We start from the raw sequence: 15,020 nt of genomic DNA on the forward strand, positions 1-15,020 counted from the left end.
GATACATGTATGTTAGCTTTTTTGAGTCTGAATCATATTTCACACTGTGAGGCCTAGGACTATCAAACTTGGTTACTTGATGCATCTTTGAGAGGGGTGGTGGTGTTGTGAACCAAACATAGGTCACTGTGGACTTGTTTTGAAATTTTACGGTTATACGTAGACAAATTGTGTCCTGATCATAATTTGAACACTGCATGGTAGAGGACCATCAAACTTAGTCGGTTGATGTATCTTGGAAAAGGTGTCTCACAACCCAGGAGTAGGTCAATGTGTCACATTCCGGAAGTAGGTCAGTGTCTCACATCCTGAAAGTAGGTCAGTGTCTCACATCCCAGATGGTCAGTGTGTCACATCCCAGAAGTAGGTCAATGTCTCACAACTCGGAAGTAGGTAATGTGTGGCCTTACTTTTGAATTGTGATTGACAATGTCACAGCTTACAAACTTAGATATACATCATGGACATGTAGTTGCAGAAGGCTATATCATGTACAATAGCAATGCACTGAATTCACATTATCCAATATACATTTATTGCATGATAGTGAAGGAGATTAAAAGATTTATTCACCCAAGAAATGGAATATGATTTTTGTTAGGTATCAAAATAAATTTTCGTATCTCCCAAACATTCATGCAATAAGTTGTTTATTATACCGAAATAAAGCAAGACAACAGAATGCAATTGAAATTGTGGGAAAAAATCCTGTATCTGTTCATTTATGTGTAGCTGATCTAGCCCTAAAAGTAGCACTGTGTCATCAATATATTGGAAAATGCAAGCAATGAAATAAAGTGATACTATAACCATAAATTATATTTCCTTTCTCCCTGAATGCTGATTACTTGCACAGTCGATGATGAAACATTAAAGAAATTGATGTGTTGAAGAAAAAAAATCTCACCCTAGCAAATCTACTTGCTGGAAATAACTCGGATGTATTGTGATGTCACAATAATCACGGTTTACCTTGATGTAGAGTTTATTGAAAGTAGACAAGGTCTCCAAGGGATGATGTACATGATGTCCTGAGACACATTGAGGGAAAGGGTATATGATACCTGTACGCTCAATCAAGTGATTTGCTCAACCAATAGTATTTCAATAATTGTAGTGTCATTCCCTTTAGGTATGATAATGTGATTTGTGTCTCTATTATTGGAATTTGTTCTCAACTGCTAGAGGATATAACAAATGTTTGTATTTGGTTTTTATGCTTTCAGGAATCTCTGCAATCCACAGAATCACAAAGAATCGGTTGCCATACCTTTTCTCAACATGAAACATGTGTGGCATATGAACAGCTGAATTATGCCAATAATATAAAAAGGTATACAGTAAAAATCTTATCCAGTAAGGAATTTCCATATGGTTACATTTTTCTTTCATTCAGTGTGTTATTTGTATGTTTTGCTTTTTACTTCCAGATACTTGATGAGTCAGCAAAAATCTTATTCTTCATCTTCAGAGAAGAAGGCAACAACATCAGAGGAGGAAACGGACACACCTTGTACGATTTCAACAACTACTGCAGGTATGTCACATTCCTGTTAAGACAGAGCTTCTACGATTTCAACAACTACTGCAGGTATGTCACATTCCTGTTAAGACAGAGCTTCTACGATTTCAACAACTACTGCAGGTATGTCACATTCCTGTTAAGACAGAGCTTGTACGATTTCAACAACTACTGCAGGTATGTCACATTCCTGTTAAGACAGAGCTTGTACGATTTCAACAACTACTGCAGGTATGTCACATTCCTGTTAAGACAGAGCTTGTACGATTTCAACAACTACTGCAGGTATGTCACATTCCTGTTAAGACAGAGCTTGAAACAGACACACTTCTAGTACATGTATTTCAACAACTACAATGTGCTACAGGTATGCAGACCTGCTAAACAAAATTTGGAAGAAAGTTGTTCCTTGTGTTCACAGATGACCAAATTTCATTTTATTACATGTACTCAAACCAAAGCAACAAAGATTACTGTGAATTGCTTCTATCTGTTTATTTGCCACATGAGGCAGTTAGAATACTCGGTGGCATTGTATTATTGTTTTTTTAGAATGATGAGATCCTTGGAACATTCCAGATTAGAATTACAACAGAGTTTATTCTTTTTATGCCCCTGTAATCGGAGATTAATTTTGGGGACATGGTTTTTAGGTCACCTGTGTAAACTCGGGTGACCTATTGCAATTAATCTGCGTCTGTCGTTGTCTGTGATAAAAAACCCTTTGGAAAATAGGAGGGGATGCATCAGTTTTAGTGTGCTAAAACAATTCTTTCTAGTTTTCTGTTATTTGAGCAGTCAAAATTTGAGTAAAATCTCAGACTCAAGTCCAAGTTTTGACTTGAGAGTTTTTTTTCGAGAAACCTAGGCCTGAACTGTTTAAGATAGGGCTTTCATATTTTGTATGTATATATCTTATGGCAAGAAATTTCATTTGATGCCATGATGTTTGACTTTGTGATGTAGACCTTGAAGTTTGGCCCAAATTTTAAAACTTTAACCAAAGCATTAACCTTGCTCATAACTTTTGAATGATGAGTGATATACATGTATCTTTATATTCCATGTATACTTCCTTGTGACAAAACCTTTCTTTTGGTACCAAAGTTTTTGACCTTGTAACCTAGATATTGGATTTTGACCTACTTTTAAGAAAAGTCAACCTAGGCAATATCTCCTGAACTGTCTATGGTGGGGTTTCCAAATTTCGCATAAAGATTTCGTATGGCAAGACCTTACATTTCGTAACATGATTTTCGACCTTGTGACTTTGTATCATTGTTGTGTGACCCTTTAAGGCTAGGTTTGGGCCATAATATTGGATTAAATTATTTCATGGGAGTAAAGTTTTTTTAAAATCACAATAGCTGGACCGTGGTGATACAGGTGAGTGATAGGCGTCTTGTTGGTCTCTCCGTTTGATCGCAGAAACTTTAACCTTGTCCATAACATTTGAATGGTTAGTGATGGGGCTTTCATATTTCACATGTGTATTCCTTATGACAAGACCTTTCTTTTTTAACCATTATTTTTTTAAAACTTTTACTTTAGATTTGACCTGAAAAACAGTAACCTTGGCCATAACTTATGAATGGATGGTGATAGGGCTTTAATATATGTCTCATATATATTCCTTTTAACAAGACCTTTCTTTAGGTGACAAATTTTTACCTTTTCACCTTGGCATTGGAGTTTGACCTACTTTTACCCTATGCTGTAGCTTTTAAATGGTTTGTGATAGGGCTTTCATATTTCACATATGGATTCCTTGTGATGAAACCTTTCTATGAGTACTATAATTGCTTTGATGCCATTTTGGGGCATTGGTGTTTAACAAATACATTTCTTTTTTTCAGAACCGACTGACTCAGAATTTGAAGTTGACATCTCTGTTCCAAAACCACCAAGCTTTGGCAGTAGCACAAAGGTTTTTCTCTAATTTTATTGATACCTTCTACGAACAAACTTTTTATGCACCCAAGATTGAAGAAAAATTGTGAATATTTAGACTCCAGGGCAGGTGAAAAATACTTGCATATAGTGTTTGCGCACATGTAGCATCATGTACCCTAACAGTGCACTTCATTGTTTCTATAGGTGCTTCTGTCTGAGCAAGAACAGAGAGAAGATATAGCTAACAGTCCTACACATCAAATAGAGGATAACACTGAAGATGCTACTGCTTTTCCAGCAGTTGTTGTACATCAACCGACCCTACCCACTTCTACTGGGGGAAGCCCTGACACTGTAAAATTGTTGACACTGACCCAGGATGCCTTGTTACGACACACAAAACGACAGGAAGATCTCTTTGTGGCACATGCTGAACAAGAGAGATCCCCTATCATTCTGAAATCTAAAGGGGGTGTTGTACTGCAAGAAAGAAAGAGAAGCCATTCACCAGACAGGGAGAAGGGATTGTACAGACCTAGCAAAGCCTCCAGGGGTATCAGCAATATTCTTGTGCCACCATTTCCTCTACCAGGTATAGGGTATACACATTACAGACAGAGTAACATTCCCAAAGGACAAGCAAGTCCCAGGTTTACACAGTCCTACAAGGATAGGAACATGAATGGTGACCAGTATACATTGTCATCGCCAGTATGTATCACCAAACCATCACAGAGCAACATGGGAAGTAGGGTGTCTCCGGCACCAGGAAATGTAATGTGGCCATACTATCCACAGACAGGAACAGGTTGGTAATGATAAATGAAGCACAGAAAAATATACTAATTTAGAGGTCATTTACAAAGGAAAGAAATTCCTATTCAGTATTATAAGTCCCATACTTTGTATGGAAAAAGAAATACAATGCTAAACAGGTGAAAATGTTATAATAAAAGGAATCACTATCTAGTTTGTTGAGTATGTGAAGTGATTTAATAGCTGCAATGAAAAATGAGATAGTTTACATAACGGCAATCACATGTTCATATTTATTTCAAATACAAGGAATCACTGTCTGGTTTGCTGGGTATGTGGGGGTGATTATGTACAATGGAAAACATGACTTTATTTTTCATTGACAACATTGCGTCTGATTAAGACGTTTACCTACTCTTGGTCAGGTTCTTGTGTATTACATTTGAAGACTTTTTATAGGGGCATCATTTTATCCTCAAGTGATGGGAGGGTTTTATCAGGAACCCAATAGTACCACAGCCACTCTCAGTCTCAGTGTCCCTGGAACCAAGTCAGCTGTCAACACCAGTGGTACTACACTGAGGGGGACTGGTGGACATAATCTGCAGGTAAACTCATTTTTATGAGGTGGCATTATCAACCTCGTCTAGTCAATATCCCATTCAAGATGGCCATTCACTGATTTACTACAATTTTCTTTTTTCCAATGTTCTTAACCGTTTTTCTGTAAACTTTCACGTTTTCGACTTCTTCTCCAGAACCACTGGGCCAATTTCAACCAAACTTAACACAAAGCATCCTTGGGGCAAGGGGATTCAAGTTTGTTCAATTGAAGGGCAATACCTCTCTACTAGGGGAGATGATGAAATAGCAAAAATACACTGAATTTTAAAAAAAAATCTTCTTCAGAACCAAATTGGCCAATTTCAACCAAAATTGGCACAAAGCATTCCTAGGTGAAGGTAATTCCAGCTTATTCAAATGAAAGGCCACGCCCCTTTCCAAGGGGAAGATAATAGCGAAATAGTGAAAATACATGGACAGCTTTTAAAAATCTTCTTCTCCAGAACCACTGTGCCAATTTCAACCAAACTTGGCACAAAACATCCTTGGGTGAAAGGGATTCAAGTTTGTTCTAAAGAAGGGCCACGCCCCTTTTCCAAGGGGAGATAATAAGGAAATAGTGAAAATACATTGACGACTTCTAAATATCCTCTTCTCCAGAATCATTGGTCCAATTTCAACAAAACTTGGCAAAAACATCCTTGGGTAAAGGGGATTAAAGTTTATTCAAATGAAGGGCCATGCCACTTTCCAAGGAAAGATAAAAGCGAAATAATGAAAATACATGGACAACTTTTAAAAATCTTCTCCTCCAGAAACACTGGGCCAATTTCAACCAAACCTGACACAAAGCATGAAGGGGATTAAAGTTTGTTTAAATGAAGGGTTTTAAAGTTTGTTCAAATGAAGGGTTATGCCCCCTTCAAAGGGGAGATAATCACAAAATGCAAAAATAGGGTGGGGTCATTTAAAAATCTTCTTCTCCAGAACCATTGGGCCAGAAGAGGTGAAGTCCTGACAGTGCAGATTCAGGTTTGTTAAAACCATGGCCCTCAGGAGTAGGTTGGGGCCACAATAGGGATCAGAGTTTTCCTTACAAATATGTAGGGAAAATCTTAAAATATGGGCCAAGGGGACTCAGGTGAGTGATGTGACCCATGGGCCTCTTGTTTAGTTCGCCAGAGTCACTCAGATGACCTATTGCCATTGGTCATTGTGCGTCGTCCTTTAACAATTTTATATTTTAACTTCTTGAAAATTACAAGGTCAATTGTTCCATTTTTGGTGTGAAGCATCTCTAGGTTAAAAGGAATATAAATTGTGAAAAACTACCCCAGGGGCCTCATGGGTGCGGTCAAATATGCTAAAAAGGCCATACTTTCAAAAATCATCTCTACTCCGACAGATGTGGGAGAAAAACTAAATGCATGGTTATTATATTCATGAAGCCGTCTATCAAAATTGAAATCCATGGTCCTTGCTTCAGGCCCTAGGGCAGGGCCAATATGACAATTTAGTGAACATGTATAAAATCGTAGAGAAAATCTTCTCTACTCCCATTTATATTTGAGAAAAATTAAATGCATGATTATGATGTCCATGAAACTCTCTACCTAAACTGTGATATTCATGGCTCCTGGGTCAGGGGTTGAGATCCTAGGGTGGGGCCAATATGGTCATATAGTGAAAATGTATTTAATCTTAGAAAATCTTTCTTCTCTACTCCTGTATATATTTGAGAAAAACTAAATGCCTGACTATAATGTCCATGAAGCTCTCTACCCAAATTGTGAAATTCGTGGTTCCTGGGTCAGAAGTTGAGGCCCAAGAGTGGGGATGTTATGGCCATATACTGCATATATAGTGAAAATGTATTACCGGTAAAATTTTGAAAATCTTTTTCTCTTACCCCATATATATTTGGAAAAAAACTAAATGCATGATTATGATGTCCATCAAGCTCTCTACCTAAATTGAGAAATTGGTTCCTAGGTCGGGGTTGAAGCCCTTGGGCAGGGCCTATATGGCCACAAATTATTTTTTTTTCTTATCTACTTTCACATTTATTGGAGATAAACTAAATGTATGGTTATGATGTCCTCTTCTCAAATTGTGAAATTCACGGCCCATGGGTCGATTTAGACTATGGGGGGGGGGGGGGGGGGGGGGGGGGGTGTTAAAATGATTTATATGAGTAAATAATTATTGAATTGATGCAGTAAACTCAGGTGACCTATTGCCATTGGTTGTAATCTGTCATCATGCGTTAACAATTGAACATTTTTACTTCTTCTTGATAACTACTATTGCAATTCTTTTCAAATTTGGTATGCAGCATCTTTTGGACAAGGGAAACATAAATTTTAAATATCAGGACTCCTGTGGCCCTAAGGGAGGGGCAAAAACTGCCCAAAAAAATTGACCAATTTTCAAAAATGTTCTTCTCTACAACCGCACATGTGTAAGAAAAACTAAATGCATAGTGATATAGAGCAGGAAGGCCTTTACCAAAATTGCAATTTTCATGATCCCCAGGGTAGGGGTTATAACCCCAGGGCGGGGCCAAACTTGGTATATAGTGTTTATGTGTAAAACACTAAAATAACATCTTCTTTAGTGCTATTGATACAAAATTGATACTAAATGGATATTTAGAAAGAGCAGGTAGTCCTTTACCAAAATTGTAAATTTCATGATCCCAGTAGGAGTTTTTGGTATTAAAGTGGGACCAGAATTATTGTAATGATTATTGTGTTAATGATTTGAAGGACTTTGTCAACTTTGCTGATACCGTATAAAATCTAAATGTATATTTAGGAAAAGCAGAAAAGGATGTACAAAAAATGGTGAATTTTGCAACCTCAGGGTTTTGACTCTAGGATGGGTCCAAATTAGTATATAATATAATGTAAAGCCTTTCATTAGTATATGCACTTTTGTGGGCATTGATGTTTTAAAAAACACGCATTGTTTTATACTGTTGCTGAAAATTAGAATTTCGCTTAGATATTTAGAACGGGAATTTTTTTTCTTTTAGATTTCAGGGCTACCTTGGGACTAGTGATACTTTTAACTAGTACTCGGGTGACCAATGAGGCCTGTGGGCCTCTTGTTATTTTTGAGACTTCTTGTATTGGATGTCACCTCATTTCAAAACTTTGAATACTTTGATTATAAAGAGCTATTATATCAAAATGACCAAATCTAAATGTAAAATAGTGTTTGGGTAGTGGCAACATGGGCAACTCTAATAGACAATTGAAGTTTCAGAGCTGGTATGGTATCTCAATGATGTATGTTCATAGTTTGTTTCATTACATATTCAGAATTTTTAGTTTGTGAAAAATTGTAAAATATACTCTTGTCATTAATTGACATCTCTAAGAATACTAAAAGTAATTGATGTTATTTTCTTTAGGTGTTACAGGGGCATTGCCAAGGCCCTTTCCATTTACCCACCATCCCCACCTCCTCCATCTGCTCTTCTGACATGTCCATCTACCACACGGACAGTGGCTCGTCCTACCTCTATCTGTTGGACTCGGATGACCAGAATAGCTCGGGACAAGAGGTATGGTAACTTTACCAGATAGGACTTACATGGTGCCATTAATGTAAATTGTCATCATATTCTTAAGGAGGAATAACACACCAAAGATGAAAAGTGAAGGATAGATACAGTACAATATTTTGAAATTGAAAACTTCCCAATTTACTGTATTCAGTCAAAAAGTCAAAACTTATATTGCTAAAAAAATTCCCGTTCTAAATATCTAAGGTTAATTCTATTTTTCAGCAACAGTATAAAGTTTTAGTTGAAAGTAATCTGTAAAATTAAAAAATCCGCGATCTACAGAACAACAGTAGACACGTTAACCGACAGAATTAATCATCTAGGCAATCAAATTTTAAAGGAATATAATAAAGAATATTAGCTTTTATCCAATCAATTGTCTACAAATTTGTCTGAAGCGATATAAAATATCTTATTGGACAGAATATATCACATGGGGTTCGGAGAGTAATATGACCTCTAACCATCAATTTTGAAATTGTTTTATGTATTAGTAGTGTTAGTACAATCATTTTAATATCATTCAGTGTTTGGGATTAGCAAGACTTCTGAGACTATGTTTTAAAGCATTATAGCAATAACATTTGTTGACTTTGTGAGGTGAAAATAGATCAATTATGGTTGATGACATGTTATCAAAGAAAAAAGTAATTTCAGTAAATGATAAAGGTCAGAAGTGCAATGAATCCAGTAGGTGTTGGTCACTGATCAACAATGGGACATGTTTGCCCCTGTGTGTAATTCCTGTTGAATTCTTCCTTGGGAAAATTTTGAATGCCTTGATCATTCCCTTGGTTTTGTGGTTATTTCCTGTCATAAAATGAACATTATTTAAATGAAGATGTGAGTTTATAGTACAATGAAATGTTTTTTCTATTTGCTTACTGAATAGGTGGAGACCAAAAATAAAATTACTAATAGTACTAAGCGGCAGTTGCAACCACCGTGGCTGGAAAATCTTTGTTGGGGAAAGAAAATGGCCATGAATTACCAAATCCCTAAAAGGAAGAAAAATCGGGTGTTAGATTCTGATAAAGCCTTCCTTGCAAAGTGTGAGGTTCCAAGTGCCCTTCTACAACAGATGATGGATCTGCAGAGTGATATTGATTTTGATCAGGGATCCCCTCCTGTTGTAAGCATTGCTTGGTTCCTGTTGACTGGAACATATTGTAAATATTTGATTTCAAATGGTTAAAATCTGTTGACTTTAATGTTTGGCTGTGACATTGAAAAATATCGATAAAAATTTCCATTTTGACGTAGAATTTGTAAGCCCTGCCATTTTTTATTTGTTTGTTTGTTTTATTTCCCGTACAGGATGAGGAGTGTGATTATCTGTTCTATTTGGATGATGATGACAGTGAACAGTCATTTAACAGTGACGGAAAATTAATCCCCCTACAGGATATACATGAATCTTTGTCTCGATGTGAAAATCACCAACATGGTGTTGGGTGCTGTATAGACTCCTGGAAGAAACCTAAACAAAGACCAAACACTGCTCTCAAAAGAAGTCCCAGATTGAAACTGCTGGAAACACTGGAAGAATCTAGTGACCAAAATATGGGTGTTCCATTGGATTCAGAAAAGACTCCATTGCAGGATGATCGAGTTTCTTCAGAACAGGAAGATGGAATGGACTGTCAAACCTCTTTAGGAAGTCAAACAACTCCAGGAAGTCTAATGCATGTGGATACACAAGAGCCTGTAGATACTCAAGGACCTTTAGATTCATTTACAATGGATGTTGAATCCAATTCTTCTAAATCATCGAGTGACATGACACCTAGTGAAGAAAGAAGTAGTGGTGAGGGTGGAAGCTCTCTGAAAGAATCGGATGCTATATCATCTAAAGGATCACTTGATGAGGACAAAGACTCCTCCGAGTCGGAGGTTGATATGTGCAGTAGCACACAGAAAGACAGCTATCACCAGTTCTTTGTTGTTGCTCCTATTTTCTTTGTGAATAATTCTAAGACACCATCCTGGTGTATGGATTGTGACATGACTTCGATTATGGAAATGAAATATACAATGATAGCAAAGGAGACTGATAAATGCCTGGAGGAGGACAGGCGACACATCAGAAATGTCGTCCAACCAGATCTAGTCAAAAAACAAATGGGCTTCATGATAGAGGAATTGAAGTTGAGCCTAGAATCTACAGAAAAAAATTATACTGAATCAAAAAAAGCTGTGACTGGTAGTAAAGAAAGTGAGTGTTTTATTGACACCTGTTCCGTAAGGAAACCAATGTCTCAACAACATTGCAAAGCCGGACAGTTGTTGACTGATGATGTGTTTGATAGCTTGTTTGTGACAATGTTTACTGAGGATTTAGTGGCCAGTCAGAGACAAAAATCACCAGATATAGAGGATGTTTCCCACACACTGGAGGAAGTGGATTAAGTTGTTTTTGATTTAAAAATTACATGTTTTACTTCTGTGTAATGAATTGTGCCACATAAACATTTCTGTATGTGAATAGAAATCATGGAAAACATACCACCCTTTCTTGTTTGTACGAATTGTTGAATGACAGTAAAGGGACAAATTCATTTGTCCTTTTAGAACTCGAATAGAAAATCAGATTTTGCTGTAATGTGATAAAATTTACTTTCGTATAAAAGAATTGTAAATTACCAAGGCCTAGATATAAATATTGTTTGTTTGCCCTTTTCTGACTTGAATTATTAACAATGAGCAGATGGGAATTTTATATTTTTTCTTTTAACTTTAAATTCAGATGTGAATCATTAGATATTAAAAATTGTGTGAGTCTCTTGAAGTTGAAAAAAATAATTTCAAATTAGTTTTGAAAATTTTATTTGATGGTCATCAAAACACAAAGAGAAAATTATCAAGAAATTGTCAATATATTTGTTAGAATAGTGTTAAAACTTTTAAGATTTAACAAAAATGTGAAATCGACACATCATATTGATATGTGCTGCTTGAAGATTGTTTATTATGCAATCTGTGAATAGTAGGGTAATCATAAAAATGTGCAGTAAAGGTCAGAAATATATGTGTATATTTTCAGCGAGTTTAATAGTTTCATGACTTGTACAGTTATGTTGTTTTTGAAAACTAATTACCACCAATCATTGGGTATCTGTATAAGAAAATAGATGATGACTTGGAAGACACCTTTCTATTCAAATATGTAGTCTAATGTGACCAAATTTTAAAGCAAAAGTGTGCTACCTTTCTTGTGGATATTTGTTGTATATGCAGGGTAAATAAATTTAGAATGATGGGTGAAAAAAAACCTGAAAGTGAATTATGTACCCAAGCGAGCAATTGTATCTTGATATTTTTCATTTATTGCACAATTTGTAACTATTGTTCATGTTTGATGAGTCCATTTGTCATATTGTACAAAATTTGTATGGTAAAAGATGGGTGTAAATACAATTCCTGAACTGGCACAAGGTACTGTTTACATTACACATGTCACTATTGTGTTTCAGATACGTTTTGTAAAATAGATTTTTTTTTGTGTTGCCTGTGAAGCATAGCAATACTTAGGGATCACTTTGTCCATTGTTTGTACACTCATTTGTCCTTCTGTTGCACCAACTTTTCATTTTTAGCATGATTATTTCTTTTTTGCGACAATCATTGTTTCTGATTCTTTGATATTTTATATTGACATTTTTTTTTACCAACTTTATCAAATCTTTTATCAGAGTGGTGACACAAATTCTTAATACAGATGGGTAGGTACATGTATATATGTACACATCCTGCAAATTCCATTTCTTTAAATTTTTGATGATAATTTGGTGTTAAATCTAGGATCTAGAGAGAGCACACATATCATATGTTCAAAAGGGAACTTTTCGTCATGGCAAGACAATTTCTGGGCACTTTCATTGTATCTTGCTATGATACACATGTAGTAATAGAATAATCATTTAGACTCTTTAAAAATTAATATCTGCTGCCTTGATTTTAAACTTTTCAATCAACCTTGTGAAATAAAGAACAATTGTTTATATTAACAATTATTTTTTTTAAATTCATAGAGAAAAAAGGGCATGGTGCAATGAAAAAGGGCATGACACCAGCCAAAAAGGGCAGGGTGCAGCGCCATGCTAGTTTGCTTTAGATTTCACACTATACTTTGTAACCTTTTATCTTTGCAAACCTCAATTTTTCAACACGTTTATACTGATTATGATTTTTTTTTTTTTTTTTTTTTACCTAATCCTTTAGTTATTATAAAAAAAAATTGTCAGGCTGATGACATAAATCTTATTTGTGCTTGTTACAATGGTGTATTAAGGAATGTATAGACAGAATTTCCCAATGGAAACTTAAAGTCATAATTAATTAGGCTGTTCTTGTTCCTGTACAGTATGCATTGTTATGTATATGTGTTGTGTGTGGATTTTTTAAAGATAATGGTGCATATTGTGCTAAATGGTTTGGAAATATTGGTCCAAGGAACTATCATGCACATATGTATTAACTTTTTGAAGGCAATATGCTAGTGTTGCTATGTAAAATGTGAATTGCATTGTTTAAAATTATCAAGTATTTGATCTCAATGCATTTGGTCTTCTTGTCGCCAAGGGTGAAAATATGCTGTTATTTTGATAGAACCAGGATGACACATTAAAATGTATCTTGTAGTTCCACAGAATTTGGAAACAAAGGGTGCAATATTAAATTTAAGAAAATTAGGTACCGGTAGATATTGGACATAAATTCATAATGCATAATGATTAACAAGAGCAAATACATGTATATTGCACAATGCTGACAAAGCTACAGGATCCCCCTCCCCCCCCCCCCCCCCCCCCCTTTCTCTCTCTCATAATTTTTATTATATTCTCTATTCACATGGTATAAATATAGTTATGTGAAATTATAAAGCCAATGTCTTCAGATTCATACGTGTTTTAGCTTTTGTTATTGTTAGAGTATTCTTGACTCAGCTTGTCAACATTGGTCTCTTTAACTTTGGACCATGCCATGTTTATTAAAAGTTGTATAAAAGTTTGATTGAGATTTGTTGGTTATTTTTATGCTCCATGAAAAATTTCAGAGGAGCATATATAGTCACTGTCATGTCTTTCCATCCGTCTGTCCGAGCTCATATCTTGTAAAGCTGTCATCAGAAATTGATATAATTGGTCACAAAAGTAATGTTCCTTTAGACAAGGACTTTTAAACCAAGTTCTTTCAAGGTCGATGTGAAAATGTCAAGGTCAATCAAGATATAAAATTCCTTATTATATACACACATCTGAACGAAGTTCCCGGGGGGGGGGGGGGGGGGGGTAATATAGGAATCGCTGTCCGTCAGTCTGTCTGTGCAGATTCGTGTCGGGGCCATAACTTCTTTGTTCTTTGACTTAGGCATACCATATTTGGCACACAGGTGGATCATCATGAAACAATGTGTCGAGTACCTTCTTGACCCTTGACCTCAAGGTCAAAGTTAAAGGTTTTTTACAATGGATTCGTGTCCGGGCCATAACTTCTTTGTTCTTTGACATAGGCATACCATATTTGACACATGAGTGTATCACCATGCGATGATGTGTTGGGTACCTTCATGACCTCAATTTGACCTTTAACTTTGACCTTATAAATTGATTATAGGGTTTTGACAATCATACCATGAGACATGGGTGTATCACCATGAGACTGTGTCATGTACATTCATGACCTCTATGACCTTTGATCTCAAGGTCAAAATTATACGTTTATGCCATGGATTTGTGTTCGGACTATATCTTCCATTTTCTTCTACAAAGGCATACCATATTTTTACACTCGGGAAAGCGGTAATTTATACCTATTAACAACATCCTTTGGGAGATTGGGTTAAGCAGGGGGTATTCTTAGTGACCATTGCTCACAGTACCTCTTGTTTCAACAGTTTTTGATATAAAAGTTCCCATCTCCTAAACCTTTCATCAGAAATTGATCACAAATATTCCTTGAGACAGGGACTTTTGGAAGGTCATTTTGGAAAGGTCAAGGTCACTTAGAACAAAGTGGGGAAAAAATCATGTAAAAGTTCTTCAAATCAACTATTTTTAGCTCACCTGAGCTGAAAGCTCAAGTGAGCTTTTCTGATCGCCTGCTGTCTGTCGTCTGTCTGTAAACTTTTTACATTTTCTCCAGAACCACTGGGCCAATTATAACCAAACTTGGCCAAAAGTATCCTTGGGTGGAGGGATTTCAAGTTTGATCAAATGAAGGGTCATGCCCCCTTCAAAGGGGAGGTAATTGCAAAAATAGGGAGGGGTCATTTAAAAATCTTCTCAAGAACCACTGGGCCAGAAGAGCTGAAAAACATGAAAGCTTCCTGACAGATTCAAGTGTGTTAAAATCATGGTCCCCGGGGGTTGGATGGGACCACAATAGGGGATCAAAGTTTTACATACAAATATATAGGAAAAATCTTCTTCTCAAGAACCACTGAGCCAGAAAAGCTGAGATTTACATGAAAGCTTCCTGATATAGTGCAGATTCAAGTTTGTTAAAATCATGGCCACCCAGGAGTATGATGAAGCCACAATAGGGGATCAAAGTTTTACATACAAATATATTGGGAAAATCTTCTCAAGAATCACTGAGCCAGAAAAGCTGATATTTATATGAAAGCTTTCTGACATGGTGCAGATTCAAGTTTGTTGAAATCATGGCCCCCAGGGGTTGGATGGGGCCACAATAGGGGATCAAAGTTTT

At 36.2% G+C, this 15,020-nt stretch overlaps 1 protein-coding gene across 3 annotated transcripts in view; it reads left to right on the forward strand.

Moving 5' to 3' along the window:
- LOC125647899 (uncharacterized) overlaps positions 1 to 13,322 on the forward strand; it is a 34,002-nt gene extending 20,680 nt beyond the window's left edge. For all 3 annotated transcript variants that reach the window (XM_048874736.2, XM_048874757.2, XM_048874746.2), the window contains 8 exons: positions 1,227 to 1,333; positions 1,431 to 1,537; positions 3,379 to 3,449; positions 3,620 to 4,223; positions 4,631 to 4,779; positions 8,154 to 8,306; positions 9,202 to 9,441; positions 9,627 to 13,322. In XM_048874736.2, coding sequence (XP_048730693.2) covers positions 1,227 to 1,333; positions 1,431 to 1,537; positions 3,379 to 3,449; positions 3,620 to 4,223; positions 4,631 to 4,779; positions 8,154 to 8,306; positions 9,202 to 9,441; positions 9,627 to 10,718 — 2,523 coding nt within the window. In that variant the 3' untranslated portion in view covers positions 10,719 to 13,322. The remainder of the gene's footprint in view (positions 1 to 1,226; positions 1,334 to 1,430; positions 1,538 to 3,378; positions 3,450 to 3,619; positions 4,224 to 4,630; positions 4,780 to 8,153; positions 8,307 to 9,201; positions 9,442 to 9,626) is intronic.
- Positions 13,323 to 15,020: the final 1,698 nt, after the last annotated feature.

Source organism: Ostrea edulis, chromosome 1 (genome assembly GCF_947568905.1).
Source record: "Ostrea edulis chromosome 1, xbOstEdul1.1, whole genome shotgun sequence".
Classification (NCBI taxonomy): Eukaryota; Metazoa; Mollusca; class Bivalvia; order Ostreida; family Ostreidae; genus Ostrea; species Ostrea edulis.